Source organism: Zootoca vivipara, chromosome 2 (assembly GCF_965207765.1).
Source record: "Zootoca vivipara chromosome 2, rZooViv2.hap1.1, whole genome shotgun sequence".
Classification (NCBI taxonomy): Eukaryota; Metazoa; Chordata; class Lepidosauria; order Squamata; family Lacertidae; genus Zootoca; species Zootoca vivipara.
Window position 1 is genome coordinate 55337476 of NC_142584.1, and position 17856 is coordinate 55355331.

General features: G+C 40.9%; 1 protein-coding gene and 1 long non-coding RNA gene across 10 annotated transcripts in view; one reads left to right on the top strand and one right to left on the bottom strand.

Annotated features, from left to right (window-relative positions):
* Positions 1–17281, top strand: part of JADE2 (jade family PHD finger 2) — a 153326-nt gene extending 136045 nt beyond the window's left edge. For 6 of the 8 annotated variants that reach the window (XM_035105461.3, XM_060271668.2, XM_035105459.3 and 3 more), the window contains 3 exons: positions 1488–1605; positions 9775–9903; positions 11432–17281. In XM_035105461.3, the coding sequence (XP_034961352.2) occupies positions 1488–1605; positions 9775–9903; positions 11432–12330 (1146 nt within the window). In that variant the 3' untranslated portion in view covers positions 12331–17281. The remainder of the gene's footprint in view (positions 1–1487; positions 1606–9774; positions 9904–11431) is intronic. The other 2 variants (XM_060271672.2, XM_088661916.1) reach the window with 1 other exon arrangement.
* LOC148686878 (uncharacterized) overlaps positions 1640–17856 on the bottom strand; it is a 46764-nt gene continuing 30547 nt past the window's right edge. The window contains exons 2-3 of one of the 2 annotated variants that reach the window (XR_015948163.1): positions 11360–11488; positions 1640–4038 (exon numbers count right to left, since the gene is read on the bottom strand). This is a non-coding gene — a long non-coding RNA (uncharacterized LOC148686878). Of the gene's footprint in view, positions 4039–4993; positions 5777–11359; positions 11489–17856 lie in introns of those variants that run through there. The other variant, XR_015948164.1, reaches the window with a different exon arrangement.

Here is a 17856-nt window from a genome sequence, read left to right on the forward strand (position 1 = left end):
CTTCACTAACAGAGACATAGGAAGCTTACCACATTTTACGTCCTCTTTAAAAGAAGTTACTTTGTCTCTCCCCAGCACCAGCCATGGTCTCTATATTTTGTTTATAAGAGTTTGTAAGCTTCCTTAAAGTTTCAAAAACATGTGAAGAAGCAGTTAAATATTCCTTAAAGGCAACCTAAAATTAACAAGGGCTTAGAAGAAATATGGTCATTAATATTTCCTTTGTTTTTGTTTTTCTTCATGGAAGTTCTCCTGATTCAGAGAAAAGGGTCTTGAGAAAGTGCATTGTTTAACTCAATTTAAAGGCAAGACTAGGGAGACCCCCCCCCCCCGAACCAGCCATGTGTAAACTGGAATGTGCAGGTTAAGGGTTTTTTGTTAGTAGTTTGGAAACTAGGATTTAATTCAAGCCATCTCATTTTAATTATTTTAGCTAATATGCTTTGATTTTGATTTTCTTGAAAATAATGTTTAAAGAACTATTTTTGAAATAATTAGTTCTGTTCATTCCTTGATCCCTTGGATAGTCTTTACACCACTGTCTCTTCTCTGTTTCCTTCATGAAGTTCTCTTACACAGTCCCCATTAATTTCAGTGGGGTTTGCATAACTCCCCAGTGAATCTTGCCCCTTGTATCTAAAATGGGGACAATGATGTACTGCCAAATGTTACTATGAGAAAAAATGAGAAGTGGATTGCAAAATACTTTTTACATTAAAGGCATAAGTTCTGCCTGCACTAAGGTATAAGAAAGTACAGAGATTTATTTGAGAGATGTACTGCTGCAGGTTTCCAACAGGGTCCCTTCTGACAAGTGCAATTTGCACATTTCACCTTCCCCCATTCTTTCACCATAGTTCTTGCTCTCATAACCAGAAGAACCCACACTTCATGGCATGTTTAGTCCTCTCTCCTGCCCTCCACAAATCAACTCCATTCCCGGATTTAGACAGGACAAAATATTTGTGGCATCTTCTCTTTGCAAACAATTGCTGCTTGAAAAGGTAGATAAGCTACACACCCTCCCCCCCCCAGCCTATTACATAAATTAGATGCCAGACCTGCCTTAAGCCCAGGTATAGAAAACCTGCCGCTCCCCAGATATGGCTGGACCCCAACTTCCTCCTCCCCAGCCTATTTGGCCAATGGTTGGGGATGGTGGGTGTTTCACCAACATCTGGAGGACCACAGGTTACCCATTCCTGCTTTAGGTTATTGTCAGCTATTCATAGGTATCAGGCTGATAACTGACCCTAGAGGTGTTTCTTTTATTGGTGGTTTCTTGCCCACAGTATTTACATTATTCGAATGGCCTCCAGAGTGTACAGGAGTGCAGTCATGAAAGATGGAGAATCAAAGTGTGCCATGGAAACAAGAGGGCAAGGATAAGCAGAGAAATGGGGTGGCATTTTAAGTAGCTGAGATGCTAGTGGATTTTTGTCAGAATTCACTGCTAAAGTGGAAACTGGGTTTATTCTGTTTTGCAGGTTAGGAATCTCTGTTACATGGTGACAAGGCGAGAGAAAATGAAGCACTCCATTTGCAAACTCCAGGAACAGATCTTCCACCTTCAGATGAAACTTATAGAGAAGGACCTTTACCCAGGTATATGTTCCTTCTGGGGCCCAAAAAACCTACTGTCAACATGATTATTGCTGATGTGTTTGCTGACATTTTAACGTGCTATATTTATTTATTTTTGGTAATGGGTATGTATGTGTTCCTGTAAAGATGCATGAATTCAAGAGCTTAAATCATGTGCCACAGATTAATTTCTAAATATAAAGTGCAGGGGCTCAACTTTGTTGGATGTCATACATAAACTGGAGGCCAGTTTAAATAAGGAACGGTCAGATTTTTTTTAATTAAAAAACCCCCACTTAATGTCACTATGTTAACTCATAGCATGACTCTTATAAAACCATATTTTTGTTATGATAGGAAACTACCTCCTAACCATTCCAGAGAATTATTATTCATTTGTAATGCCAAGCCATGAAAATCTGAAATGGTACTCCAGTTAATTGGTTTGCCATTAGCTACCCAGGGCCTAGCTTACTTACACAGTAGAAGCTGCAGCTGTTTAAAAGGTAACCCAGTGTGTCATCACCCAGCTATTAATGGGGATAAGCAACAAGGTTCCTTCTGAACACATATGAAATCATCTTAACATAGTTAGCAAGACATCAGGGCAAATCCTTTAATTTCCTGATTTGCAGAAGAACCTGATATTGCAGATCCTGCTGACCCTGTGCAAACAAGCCATATGTCACCTCTAAGGTAGAAATTAGCTAGAAATCCTAACTGCATTAGTTAATTTCTGTTTAATCAACCTGACCTGTTATAAAATCCTATTGCAGAAGCATGTTGTTTGCTTCCCACCTTCTTTGGATTATTATTGCTCATCTTGGCCCCCAAGGCTCTAGACTTTAGTGTTTTTAGTGGCAGCATCTGGTTCACTAGCATGGTTTGCCAGCAGTTGCACTGGCTTCCTGGCAACTGCCTCTGGCTCTATTAAGGATCAAAGGTTGAACTGCTGGCAGCTGATCTTTTTGCTCCTCTTTGCTCTTAGCTTGATCTGCAAATTAAGTTGTGGCTATCTGTTAATAAGGAGAGCCTTAAGATGCATGCAACCACTGGAAGATTTTAAAAATAAGCTCCTTTGAAAAGCCAAAAAGCACGTAGTTGTTGAGTCCATATATTGTAATTTTTTAAAAATCCCCTTTTGCAACAAGAGCACAGAACCCAAAGCTATGTAACATTTTCACCAGAAGGAGCATCTGGCTGTCTGGCAGAGTTTCCAGTCAGTTGTTGTGTTTGTGGCTTTGGAGCCTCCTCAGAAGCCATCACGTGGTTAGGGTTTCTTTAGGACTGTCTGGACCACATTCTCTTTTGCCGAAAGCTTTGTTCTCGAGTTCAATTTTGAGGGTCTGAGGAATGTGTTACCTGAGAAATGGGTGGCTCCACGCTTGTTTGACCATGATGCAAACTTTCTTTGTGCTCAGAAGATAAGATCCCATAACTACATTTATGGCAACCCGATCGGAGGCAGACAACAGCTTCAGGAAACTCGCCACATCAGGGACACCAGTGTAGGGCCCTCCAAATCCTATTTTACAAGTCCCATCAGTCCCTGCTAACTTGACCAGTGGTCAGGGATGATGGGAGTTGTAGTTAAACAACATCTGTTAGAATAGACTCCTGTTGTGAATGGATCACTCTTGTTTTTACCTTGTATACATTTGGGATCTTCATAGAGATGTCACAAATCTCCTGCTGTATACTTGTGTTTTGAGGCATGGTGTTTACAGTTTTTGCAGTATTCATGCATCGCTCGCTGCCAACAGGGGATCATTGTTTATGCATCTAGTGGGCTCTGGTCCAGAAATGTTTATGCCAAAAGTAATATGTTAAACTGCAGTTCTTACCCTGGCTGCTGCCTGGCAGGACTTAACAGAGCAGTGGGGCCACAGTAGGATGTGCAGCCCTCGAGGTAGGTGGGGACACCCAAATGACTGATGCTGTGATCATGCCCAGATCGGCACCCAGTAGGTCTGGACTGGCTCAGCCCTGGAACACAGGCAGAAGGGGGAACTTCCCACTGCTGGAGGCCAGCAGGGCTGGCACAGGGACACCCAGGACAGCACAAAGGGGATTTGGATCCCAGTGTTTTGTCAGCTGCTCTTTTCTCTATAAAAAGAGAGCATTAACAAAGGAAAGAAATCTAAACTCAGCCACATTTTCTTCATTATATTAAGTTTTCTTACCGAAAGGAAACAACCACGATATAACAAACTATTAGGGAAGTTCCAGAATTTCCAGTGGGTTTAAGGTCACCTAATTCTGTGCCGGATTCTGGACGATGTGTTTCCCCCTTTTTAAATGGCATGACTCATCATATTGCTGCAACAGTCTGTAGGGGTCACACATTTCATAGACATAATTTGCTAGGGTTACTTCCTCATTGGCTAATATTTCACTTCAACGTGTTTGTGCAGATTTGCAGATTAGGTTAGGAGTCAGGTGTCAAACAGGAGCCTGCATAACAGAAAAGGGGAGTTATATTTATGCTTAATTATTGCCAGATTGAGGGAGAGTTGCAATAATTGGGGCACATTACTTAACAGCAGCTTTTCACTCAATTAATGGAGATAAACGGGAAAATAGACATAGCAGTGGAATTAGGACCACTTTGGAAAGTCTGAGTCCAAACAATATTGCCATTAGCAGAACTATTAAAAGGAATTGGGGGGGGGGGGGTGAGAACAGAAAGGTGAAGGTGGTAGGGCTGTCATAAAAACCTTCAGTGCATCAAGAATTGATGCTTATCCCCAGCAGCAAGTTACACAGTGACTAAGGGAATAAAATTCATTTCAGGCTGAATAGTCCTCCTTTGTGAACATTCTATGGAGTATATATGTTCAAAATAGTTCTTTGCCTTTGGGGGGGGCAGACCTTGAATTTTCTGTAACTGTAGTAGCAAAGCAGTCAGCATTCAAGAATATGTGCGAATTTGCAACAACAATTTAGTAGTTCTGTTTGGATACACTAATAAACTCTTGTGAAGATAGCAGTCATCATGGCACAACTAATCAATGTAACCTACCTACAAGAATATTCAAATATTGTATTGGAATTTCAATTCCTATAATACATGCAAAATACCATAATAAATACAAATAATGACTGGTATCCAGAGAGAGTCATGGGTACTTCTGCAGAAGCATGGGTGATTTTTTTCTTCTTCTTCCAGCCTCTTTCCACCTTTGGGAGAGCACTAAGGTTGAGGAGTTTCCACCAGAAACAATGAGATAAAAATACCATGTGGATGCATAGAACTTGTGCAATGCATTTATCGTTGTGAGCCACTTAAAAGCCATTTTGGCATATAAGCAGTATTTAAACTAATAAACAATTGGAGGGATCCAACATAGCACTGAGCAGGTCACTCCATCAGCATACGTATTTCTCAAGTTTCACACTCACAAGTTCTGGTGATAGCCATTTACTTGAGTTTCAAAAAGGATTGACCAACTGATTTAAGAATTGGTCTATCAATGGTTAATGATAGCTGAAAGGAGCCTTGTGGACCTCCAACTGTTGTTGGACAAAGAGAGTCCTTATCCTGTCTATGACTCCTTCCCTACTCACCCGTCTTTGTTGCAGAATTTGGATCAGAGCTTTTCATTTGTGTTCCTTACACAGAGTATATATAGGCCTGCATGTAATCAGACTTCAGATAAGGGAACTGTTGTTTATATAGTGTTATAATGGTAACCTTGAGAATTCAGTTGAACTATATTATCCACGAACCACATTTGGATTAGAAGTGTGTTAATATTGCATGTATGCTTGGGAAAGACTGTCCCCACCTGCTAATCTAGCGCTTGTTTCTGCCAAAATAAGCTGTCGAGGAGAATATTGCAACTAAACATTTGATTCACATGGCAGCTTCCATGCCGGTTTCGTAATTAGCCAGGATGTCTTGGTGCAGGTGTTTTGTTTCAGTTGCCTACTCCAAATGGTTCACATTTGCCAGCTTAGGTTTTTTGTTTTTTTACATAGGAGCTGAACTGATTGGAGCTGAGTTGTCTTTTCTGTTTCAGTCGTAGTTGAGATTTGACTGCTAGCCTCAGGTGACACAGACTTCCACAAAAGAGCTAGTGAGATTGAGAGAGACTTGAGACTGAAGAAGCTCTTTCCGGCTTCCTGCTAAGTGAAGTGGAGCTTTGCCAGTGACAAATGCGGAAATGGGATCAAGCCACAAATATCAGTCCTGTGATTTAAGGAGAAATTGCAGCTTCACTAGAAAAAGCAATCTTGGCCCATGAACACAATCATAAGACTGCATCTTTGTTTACTTCTCTCTTTGATTGGAAGCCTTTGGGGCAGAGCCTCTCCCCCACCTCCAGCTTAGTTTAGCACCTAATTATTTTACCTGTTTCAAAAATAGTTATAACAAGAATACATGGGCCTCATCTCCCCATTTATACAAGCCAAACCTCTATTTAAGTGAAATAGGAATAGGTTTTTGTTTTTCTGAGACTGATATGTACCGTAGATCATTCACATACATGCCACTCTTGCTTTGGCAGTCACTAGCTAGACCTACGATAATCATTTTCACACATACTTTCTACTTACAATGTGTTTTGATAAATAATCACTCTTGCCCTGGGAGTTTAATTTTGGCACATCATTCTATAATCCCAGTGGTCACAGAGGCTATTAAGTAACCCCAAGAAATGCATGAGAGTTGCATTTCACTCTTTTGATCTGTAGCCCAGAAGCCTTTACTTCCAAAACAAATCTGTTTTCTTGGAAATGTGCTTAAAGTGGCCTTTCTTGCTGTCACTTGTGGTCACTTTGGAAGCTTGGCTTGTGAAAGATGAAGTTATGGAAATTCTTGTATAGTTGCCCTATATATCACAGTGTAGGTTGTATATTCATGTGATACTCCAATAGGCAACTATATAAGGGCTATTAACGGGGCAGGTTATGGCTCATGATAATTGGGTTTGCGGTTGCCACTAGCCAGGCCACCCTGCCAGCTCCTCTTCCACTTTGCAAGCTGGAAAAAAATGCATTGTCTGTAGCAGCTGAAGGAGTAGTTAAATAGATGCAACTTTTCTCCTTCAAGGTTTCTGGCTAGTGTATTTCCTCTCAGCACCCCTGAGAACAGCCAGGCAAGTTTCATGGACGGAATAATATGTTACCTGGCCTATCTCTATCTTTTAGCAAATAGCAACCATAGCCAGGGGTGGGGTGGGGAGAGAGATGACCATCTGGACCAGGAGCATGCTGCTGAGAGGAGGGGGAGGATAGCCCCCCCCTGCCGCCGCCCGTGTCATTTCTCTTGAAGCTGCTTATTTGAACGGTAAAGGAGGACTTGTGTTTATGCAGCCTGTAAATGTATGTTTTTCCTCCTAATTGGGCCAATACTAGTTTGCAAGAAGAGATTGGGAAAATATATCATGGGGCAATGGGAGACTTAACTCTGTTCCCCAGCCCAACAGTCTCGGTCTGTATCACACCTCCCTCCCCAGATGCTGTTTTCCATAATTTAAAGAGATGGAAGAGCCAATTGTGCAATGTCCTTGTCTCATCTGGTTTTGCCCCCAGATACACAAAAATTCCAAATCGCCACTCTAAGGAGTATGGGCACAAAGTTTTGGTATGGTCTTCTTCAGAGCTTTGTTCCAGGAACTGGCCCTTGCAGGTTTCTCTTTAACCCACTTCTGGTTTCCAGAGCAAGAAAAGGTTGAGATGAGCAAGAGACTGCCAGCAGCTTCTATGAAGTGGACGCCCTGGTAGGAGGCAGTGGGCTGGAAGATGAAGTGCTATAGGCCATATGTTGCTCACTGTACTTCACATAATATGTCTGTACCAATTCCTGGGTGCAAGGGACGGAGGAGGTTTGCTTTTTTATTATTATGGGTCAATTAGACAAAAGATGAAATCACTTCTTCAGCAAGTAGTTGCTCTGTGAGTTATAGCCCTGCCAGATTGGCATTGTTTGGAATCGAAAGCCTGCATAGAGCTGGTAGCCCTTGGAAATGGGCTGAATATCCTCAACTTCTGTTGCATTTAATTGGTCACAAGGATCAGTGTTCGTGGCTAATTCGTTATTAGTGTTACTATCCTTGCACGGAATGGCATGCTTTCCGAACAAAATGAATTGTTGAGATTGACCCAAGATGTCTTTGTCCTCTGTTGTCTTTTCTTTCTGGAGGGAGAATATTCTTCCTCATCCATCATTAGCCCAGTGTAAGTTATTAATTAATGTATGCCACAGAGGTTAATGAACAACATCTTGGTGAAACACATTTGGCACACTTCACTTTTGGAGACGGCCCTCGTAAAGTTAAGCTTGCTTTTTTATTTTGCCACTGATGAAAAACCATTTAGGCATTGCCTCTTGAAGTGGGAAGGGCTGCCCGTTTAAAAGTGGGAGTTTTCTATTTAAACTGAAATGCAACCCCCCCTAGCCGTCAGGCTTTGAAATGCCTTGACAAACTTCCTTTTCAGAAAGGCTAACATTCATATTGCTGTTTGGAAGCATTGCAGCATCTAAACAAAAGCCAGATACTTTTATTTGTTAAGTCAAGTGAAAAATAGGTCTGCCCTTCTCCAGTTAGCTGGCAGGAATTGAGCAAACATCAATTTTGCTTTTATTCCTTCCTGGAAGTCAGTTCAGTACTTGTGAGGGCTGGGCAGGGGGAGGGAAGTATTTGATTGGCATGCCTGGAAACATAAATTCTCCACTTCAGTGGGTTTATTAAGTGACTACCAAGGACAGCCTAATTAGTTTAAGCCAGCAGTTCTTGAACACCACCACCATTTGTATTCTTCCTCTTAACACCAGACGGTTCTGCATGCTTGGAAATAGGTTCATAATAGTACGGCCTATTGATGTGTCCCATGGTAGCTGCTGTGTTTCTCTCTTAACCACCAGCCAGCATGTAGAGGCAATTCTCTTGCATTAAGCAAGTAATCTAACTATGAGCTGTCTATTTATCTCACATAACATCAAAACAGGTAGAAGCCTACTAAAACGCAGGCTGTTAGCACTCCCATAACACAATTACAACAAGCTGTCCACCACAAGCAGAATCAAGTGTGCAAATTCATTTTTCATGTGGCATCCTAATATACAGTCCTAGGTGTAAACATAAGAAGCGCCTGCTGGATCAGACCAATGGTCCATCAAGTCCAGCGATCTGTTCTCACAGTGGCCAACCAGATTCCTATGGAAAGCTGTACCGTAATCGGGACCTGAGCACACAAGAGCTCTACTCTCTTCTGCAGCCTCCAGCAGAAGGAGCTTTAGGCAAGACCTCACTGAGAATGCTCAGCATCCCAAAGAATAAGTAAAAAGCTTGGAGAAGTTCATTTGCTGGAAAAAAAGTAATATTTTAACAAAAGCCCCTTGTTATTTTAGTATGAATCCGCCAAGGGAAATAAATCCTGGGGATCGTTTAGATTGTTTTGTATAAATTGAATGTTGAAGGCAAGATTCAATTTAGTTTGCTGTATTTGTGGAATGAGGTCAACTCACACAATGGGACAGTTTCCCACCACTATCCCGGCAGCCCCTAAATCTGCTCTGGAGAGTTGGGGGGAGGGAACCCAGAACAAGTTTAGGTGGTACACAGGGGGAGGGGGAAGGCCCATTACACAAATGGACCTTGTTGAACTTGCATACAGCCGTTGGGCTGTTTTGAATGGAATTAAAGTTAAGTGAAGTGTCTTCTAAGACAAAGAACCAGTTGATTATGTCCTCCAATAGCTGGAATGCTCTGCTGACCCAAACTTTCTAGAGAGGTGCATAACTGGTAGCATAAACGTGGGTTGTGAATCACAGCCTAGCATAAAAGTGGGTTGTGAATCACAGTCTGATTCATAAAGAGAGGTACTTGATTTTAAAAGATACTGGTTTTAATCCAAGGAGTCTTATTTATTTCAGTGGTTCACATTGAGTTAAACCCGTGTGCCAATGACCCCATTCGTGTGTCTCAAAACAAAAAAAGTCTTAGGCTATGTGACACAGAATTGCAGCCTGCGATACTTTACTCATGGGCCATAAGGCAAGTTTGCAACATGTCCACTTGCCTAAAATGGTGGTAAATGATTTTTCCATATAACTTCACGCTCTACTAGCAGCCATTGTAATACTTTGTTACATTTTGTTATCTTCTTAGTTTCCTCTGTATTTCCTAAGCGTCTGCTGGTTGTGTTTAGTATTAATGATTTCTGTTTTTTAAACCCAAACAGAGCAAACTGGAAAGAAAACGAAGGGAAGAAGAAGTGACCCAAAAAGAAAAGGAAGAGACGATAGGAAAAGCAGCCCAGAGAAGAAAGAAAAGAGGAAATCGGGGAATGAGTTGGTACTGGGGCAGCTGGGTAAGTCTGGCTTTAAAAAAGCTGCTTTGGCACCTCTGGAGAGGTTAAATGCTTTAAAAATGTTGCTCATGGAGCTTATGGGTGGGAAGTTTAACGATTACCCCATTCAGAATCTTTTATTCACATGTTAAGTGATCATGTGAACAGGACTGCACTGAATATGCCCCAGGCATGTGGGCACTGGCCAGCAAGGTCTCAGAGTATCACATGTGCAGCATGCCCAATGGCAGGGACTGGCAGATGGAGTCTTGAGTCCACACAACTTGGAACTCTGATCACTTAGTTGGTCTCTAAGGTGCTACTGGAAGGAATTTTTTATTTTATTTTGTTTCGACTACAGCAGACCAACACTGCTCCCAACCTGTAACTGGAACTCTGATTGTTATTGGTATTGTAGAACAATTTATACATTAAAGAAAGAAGGTTCTACTGTTAGTGAAGTAATCTTCAATATGACTCCTGAGATAACTTTTATTCAGTTCTGATCTCCGTTTACTAGTTCACTATACCAAACTGATTCTTTCTGAGGATGAGGAAGTACTAATGTATTTGTGAACCCCATGTGTTTCGTGAAAAGAGTTGGCTATTTAGATAATAAAGAATCCATTCACTCACTCTGTGCGAGTGCATCCAAGTCTAGGAGTTTCCACCTGTGTAGAGGAGGGATCCCTGTCCTTTTTGGACTAGGCACTTCTGGAAATCTAAGAAACAGTTGTGGGCACCACAATATACCCATTTCACAGAAGAGAAGCAAGCAGTTCTCAGGTACTCCCCCTCAAACAACAAACAAAACAGCCGCCCACACTCCAAAACAAATAAAACGGAAGCAGCCAAAAAAAGAGAGCAGGGGGGGGGGGAACCCAAGCAAGGAAAAGGAAAACTGGCAAAGCACCACCATGCGGGGCCCATAGAAAATCTGGAGAAAGCAAGGGTGCCTTCTGTCCCGCCCAGTGCCACCCATGGTTAAAAAGGGGGGGGGGGAGTGAACATGTCAAATTGAAAATACTAAGAAATTAGAAGGGTGCCATTATGTATGCAGGTGCCATGTTGGAGGCCCTAGGCTGTAAAGCTAATGATTCCCCTCTTGTTCACTTGGCCCTAACTATAGAGCTTCATATTACTATATCAGGGCTTTGTATCCAGCCATGATAAAATATTTGATGCAAATAGGTGGCCGCGTGATTCACATTCAGGCTTCCCCGGACTGAACTTAGGTGTTGTGTTATTACAATCCTATGCAATGTCACATTTTGCCTTGGTCTTTCTGAAACTTCTGTCTGCCTAATTACCAACCCAAGTTTGTTTGTTTGTTTGTTTGTTTGTTTGTTTTCGTAGCCACCCTTTACCGTAAAGCCCCATGCTGAGTTACAACAATGTAATATACAATTATAAAAATTGGGTCAAACTGTTACAATTATAAAGCAAATAAAACTGTTCTAATTGGAACAGAAATTACCTTTGTGACGGTGGTTAAATGTTTACTGAATCCTAAGGCGTCCTGTTCCTTTTCTACCCTCTTTTGGTTTAGGTTTGTCCACTTCCTTTCCCATTGATGGGACCTTCTTCAACAGCTGGCTGGCTCAATCTGTACAGATCACCACAGAGAACATGGCAATGAGCGAGTGGTCCTTGAACAATGACCACCATGAAGACACCACCCCAGGCCTTTCCGAGGAACTTCTACAAGACGAAGAGACCTTGCTGAGTTTCATGATGGATCATTCCCTGAAGTCCCCGTTGAAGCACAGTGACACAGCAAAGAAAGCTAGGAGCAAAGTGCGAACGCACACGAAGAAGAAAGCGGCAAGGAACGGCTTGAGTACCATCTTTAAGAGACACCAAGAGGACTCACATCACTGGACTAATGTGAGCTCTTTGCCAGATAGCACCACCAAGTCGTCACCCCATGATTTAAGAAACAGCAAAGCAGAGAAAGGTGTGGACAAACTTCAGCCAGAGCGCAGGGCGATGTGCGAAGTGAAAAAGTCTGCTAAGAAGGGCTCTTCACACCCCACAACTCTTCTTCCAAAAGCAAATGATCCACATGCCTCCCAGAGCCTGATAAGTAACCTGAGCAATGAGGAGGAGGAACCACTGAAATATACTCCATCTTCTGATCCCAAACCCCTGGTTAAAGTGCCTGATCCAGTAGGTAGTCCGAAAACAGTAGTGAGGTTCAGATTACCAAAAGTAGGCAGAGGGACTCGGAGATCCCAGAGCGAGAAGCCCGCTGAGCTGGTTAATGGACCTTCAGGAAGTGAGAGGTCAAAAGTTATTTTACACCCTTTTGACAATGAGACTGATGGCTACTTCTCAGATGCAGAAATGAGTGACTCTGACACAGAATCTGGTAGTGGCAGAGGGCACCATAGCCAATTAGATTCAGGAAATGAGGATAATTTCAGAATGAGCATTTTGGCATCCTAATACGCCAGATAGACCAATTGTGACAGCTCTGTGAGCCCTAAATCCAGTTACAACTGCCATGTCTAATTTCCACCTGGTATCATAACAGAGGGTTTTGTTTTTCGTTTCGTTTTTAATTTGTATATATAGTTTAAGAAAAAAGAACTGTTGTTTTTCCTCTTCTCTGTTTGACTCAAAGCTTCACTGACTTAGACTTATATACTGTAACAGTAGCTAGCCTCTCCTAGTCAAAACATGTGTATCATAGTGAAACAAAATGCAAGCATGTGCATTATTAGGGAATAGTGCTTGCTGGTAGTGAGCAGGACATCCTAGAATTTTAACGAGGAGGCCTGAGATTGCCAGTATCTGTTGTTCATGCCGGGATGACAGTTTTATGGGCATTATTTAAACCAAGCAAATAGATTTCATGGTCTGCCTGGTATTGCCTCTGTTTAGCAGGCTACAGAATGGGGGTACTATTGCAGTAGCCAACTATATACGCAGAACTTATGGAAAAGTAAATTGTGTGCGCGCATGTGTGCGTGTATGCATACATCTGCAGGATTTGTGTGTGTGTGTGTGTGTGTGTGTGTGTGTGTGTGTGTGTGTGTGTGCAACTATGAAGTAAAATAAGCGATTATTTTTTAAAGAAGCACAACAAGCTTATTTGAAGAAAGCACTTAATGGTTGGAGGAAAGACAACATTGTATTTATGGTCTTTTAAATCCTTGATTTTTCTTTTTTACCTCCAGTTTGATCCAAGTCCATCCAAGGGTTCGGGAACCAAGATTTAACCCTATCACTCGCAACTTATCAGCTGGGCAGCACCATAAACCCTCATCTAAGGGTCTCGGTAGATAAAAGAATGACATATCTTTGTTAAAGCTGCTCTGCTTTTAATCAGTATGCCTCCTGAGTGACTTCCGATATTATTTATTGGTAAAACCTAAACCTTTGGGTGTCTGAAGCAATTCCCGTAATTTGCTCAGGTTGATTAAAGTAGCCTCTTACCAAAACACAATGGAGATCATAGGACAGAAGATGCAACACCATGAACCTGAGAAAAATATTACTCAAATGTGTTGGGGTTGGGTTTTTTTTAATCAAATGGCTTCAGTTCCCATAAAAGAGGTCAGTCTACATTTTCAGCATAAATACCCAAATTATGGCTCCTGTTCAGGGAGCAAAACATGAAATCTTCCTGTGTAACAGTCATTCTACTGTAGACATCGAGAGGCGATTGAACCTTTTTTCCTTTGCCATTTCTTTTCTTTAAACACTGTAATGGAATTGATGGTTTTTCTACCCTTTCCGCCCTTCCATTTCATAACTGAAATCCTACTAGGAAGCCGTTGAAAGTGATATACAGATGTCACCGTTCTAAATATTTCAATACTGTTGTGCATAAATTGTGTCTAGTACGCCTTAAGTGTCATTCAGAAACTCATATTACCTATGAGTCACACAGGTTTTCCATGTTTGCACTTAATTACACCATTACTTCAGTTTTGGCTTCAAAGGTCATGGTTAAGGTTTGCTACATACTTTCTTGGAGTGACCCCAGTGTGAGCTCAGGGAACAAAAACAAAAAGAAAAGTGAACTTCACTAAAACTTTTTGTTGTTGGTATGTTACTTTAAATGTGTGTATGTGAGCGTGTGCGTATAGATATATATATACTGGGACACTTCCGCTTGTTAATCCATCACTTTCAAACTGGGGGAGATGAAGACGTTGCAGTTGTTCAGATGAATCAGTTAAATTATTTTATGGATGCCAAAGAATATTTTGAGAATAGCACAGCCAGAAACCGGAAATTTGTCATTTTGGGGGGGGGGGGGGTGATGAATGAATGAAAGCTGTTTAGCTGCAAAAGGACTAAATCAGTGTTCATGACACAGCTGAGGCATTAGGTTGCAAGCTTGCTGAAGATGATGCTTTTATCATTTGGATCACATCCCACCATTTTGATTTCTGATGCTCTTTGCTCATTGCATTCTGAGCAATGTTGGTTTTATGTTTTCTGACGCCAGATATTGGCTGTCCTTGGTTTTTTGAGAGTCAGTCATTTTACAAGCCTTCCAAAGTCCTTAATATCACTCCAGTTGAGCCACAACTTGGAGAACTTTTGTTCTGAAACGAAACCAAAATCAGGAGCCAAACACACATCAGTGTTTTTGCTGATTTGAGAAGTTATGTTTGCAAAATGATTTTTCAAAAGCACTGACTGAAATGGAACAATTTGGTATTTGCCTAACCCATATGAGTTGGCAAGTAAATTCTGCTCCTTAATTAAGGCTTGGTATGTTCAGATGATGTTAAATACAGTAAATAGGACTTAGTTTTATCTTATCAAGCTTGCTAGGCTTTAGCTACAATATCCTAGTTATGTCATACAAATAATCAATATGCTGCCTTTTAATGGCTCTTGCTTCCGTGTGCTTCAGTTCAACTATAGCTTAAAAAAAGAGAAAGAGAGAAACACAAATCCAGAATTCTCACTGTACACAGCTTTGTTCATCAGCTACTGCATAACCTGCCTGCTCACCAGTACAGGACAGCAAAAGGAACAAACTTTAAAGAACAACCAAACTAAAGCAGCACCTATCGTCTTGATTTGGATTATATGTAGCACTCCGAGACACTCCCATTGTTACTGTGAATAAGACATAATAGTGAACCAAAATCAAAAATTAAAAATATATGGAAAAGAAGAAGAAATGCTTTCTCCCATTCTAGCACCTTCAGCCCATTAATGAGACCCTGTACACAAAGTCTCTGAAATTACACCATGGAGTTACACACTAGGAGAAGCCCCCCCCCCCTCAAATGGAAGAGAGCCAGGGCTGCCGTTGCTCACATGGGAAACCAAAGCCCTGTAGATTCTTGGATCACAGCTTTTCCATGTAATATATCCACGTTTGCAACTAACAGGGAATAACACTGGGTGTATGTGGATTCTCGCCTTTTTGTGTGGAGAAAGATGAAAGAAAAAGATGCAGAATACTTTACTGGAAGCCAGGAATGTAACATTGTTCCTAACTAGTTGATGACAATGCCCTTCTGTTCACAATGCCTTGGATCTGGCTTGGATCCAGAAGGGGCTTCTGCAAACAGAAGTATGGGGCGCAGATTCCCCATGCAGCCCCGCACCTCCCATGAAGAAGATTGGGGAGGGCAGGGGGAAGGGAGTAGTAGTATTTTAAACAATTGTGTCACACGTGTGAACAGAAGAACACCATTGGATCCACCTCTGTGTTAGAAAATATATTCACTGTATTCAGTGTAGACAAGCGTGCAGTAGGATACATAACTACTTTTACCTTGTTGCTTTGGCAAAATGTTAGTATTTTTGTATAACTGCTGTGGAATCCCTTGATCTGGATTCTGTAATGTGCTTGGCCTGGCAATAATGCTCCTAACATCACTTCAGATGTGGTGGTAGCGGCCAGTGAGTGCCTTAGAACCAGGCATAGTCTCTGGAGTTGTAGAGGAGTCCATAAGCTGCCACCTTACAAGCAAAATGCAGTGCTAAGTACACAGAAGTGCTCCCTATGGTTAGTCCAGGTTCACCTCTGGCATCAGAGTTTTGGTATATATCTGGCTGGCTACGCTAAAACGTTCATAGCAAAAAGCGTTGCTAATGAAAAAGGGTTTTCTCGCAGTGCAGCTCTGACTTACTTTAAATCATTTCCAGTTCTGATTATTTCATATGGTCTCCAGTAGTGACCATCTAAAGTCTTGCTGACATTTCTGTGCGGTTGACATATCTGCATATTGCTCAAAAATATTTTTAGAAGAACTCCAATCTTCCTTTGCTGTTTTGCACTTGCCTTTTTCTCAACGACAGCAACAACAAAGATTTGCATAAAGGAAGAAGAAATTGTCCATGGAAAATATTTTTTTATGAACTGTAAATGTATTTTGAGATGAACAGAGAGCATATATGGTCTATTTTGTTAAGCAACGGTCTTTAAGATGATGTGTGAACGGCAAGCATTTGTATTTGCAATGTAAAGGATGAATCTCATTTCCTTTGGAAAAGCAGAATCATGCTTTGGCATTAACATGATCATAACGATTCTCCTTTTGTTCATCAACAAGAATCAAATCTTGCTTTTAAAATATCAGTGTTCAGTCAACTGAATTTCCTAAAGGCAATTTTGTAGCATATTTTGCATCTCTTTGAAGATTTTAACATTTATTATTAAAAAATAAAATCAAACTATTATTTGACAGAGCTTTTCCTCAAAACAGAATTAGCCATTTCTGCAGTAAGAAAGGAGAAGATTTCAAACCCACCTGGCTCCCCCCCCATGAACTCCTCAAAGTGAGTTTTTTTGCAAGCTCTCATAAAAAGACAAAAAGACTCCTGTTTCCTGTTACCAGGTAGGTGTGTTAATTTGGTTGTTCTTTAAGGAAACTGTAGTATACTTTGCTCCATTCCACACAGACGCAAAACAGGCCCACTCCATATCAGTTACAGGAAACGATATGAATGTCACAGGAGGTAAAGCCCTTCTGTTTTCTTTGTTTCAAAGAAAGTGATGTGCCATTTGTTAATATAAAAGAGAAATATTGAAAATATATTGAAAAGAGCAATTTTAAATTATTTTTGGCTTATGTTGCGATATTTATTTTCTTGTATTAGAAATTCCTTTGTAGAGAAAAAATGTATTTTTCATTAATGCAAAAACCTATTTCTCCTTTTGTACATTTTCCATGTTAGTTAATCCTTAAAGCAATATAATGTATCAAAAGTTGTTCTGTGTGAAAGCTGTATTATGCATGCTGTTTGTGTTGCTTTGGAATAGGTCTGTCTGCCATAATTTTCATCATGTTTCAATTCAGTGTATGCTTTAATACACATTGGGACCATGAACCATTTGCTTATAAAAAAAGAGAAGAAATACCTTTGCATTCTTCAATGTGTTGGCAAATGCAGTCAATAAAGCCGTGTTTTCTGTGTACTTTTGTTTGGCTATTGAGTACTCAACCAGGACTAACTCACCTCCATATCCAAAGGAGCCATCTTTTTCACCTTTCCATAAAATCTCAGTAGCAGTGAGCCTTAGACTAGTTAGTGTATATGCAATATTAATCAGTTTCTATCAAGATTGAGGGCATAGTTCCTCTTTAGTTCCTCAATAGTGGTATTATGTTTTTGCCACAGGACTTTGAAAGTGCAAGAAAGCTGCAGAATAGTAAACACTGTAGAAAAAGCATGTATCCCTATTATTATTATTATTATTATTATTATTATTATTATTATTATTATTATTACAGGGTCCTTCAAAGCATGCAGCCGGTGCAATCATATGCATTGGAGTTTACTCCCAAACATGTTTGCATAGGACTGCAGCATCAGAAGTGTAAATGCCTTAGGCAATCTTACACACCCTTACCTGGAGGTAAATCCCATTGAACCCAAGGGTGTGCATGGCAAGCACCAGGTTCTATACACCTGAAAAGTAACATTTTATAGGAGTAAACACAACACAATGAGCTGTGAATCAGCTGTGTCTTTGAGGTGCCATTTCCTCCT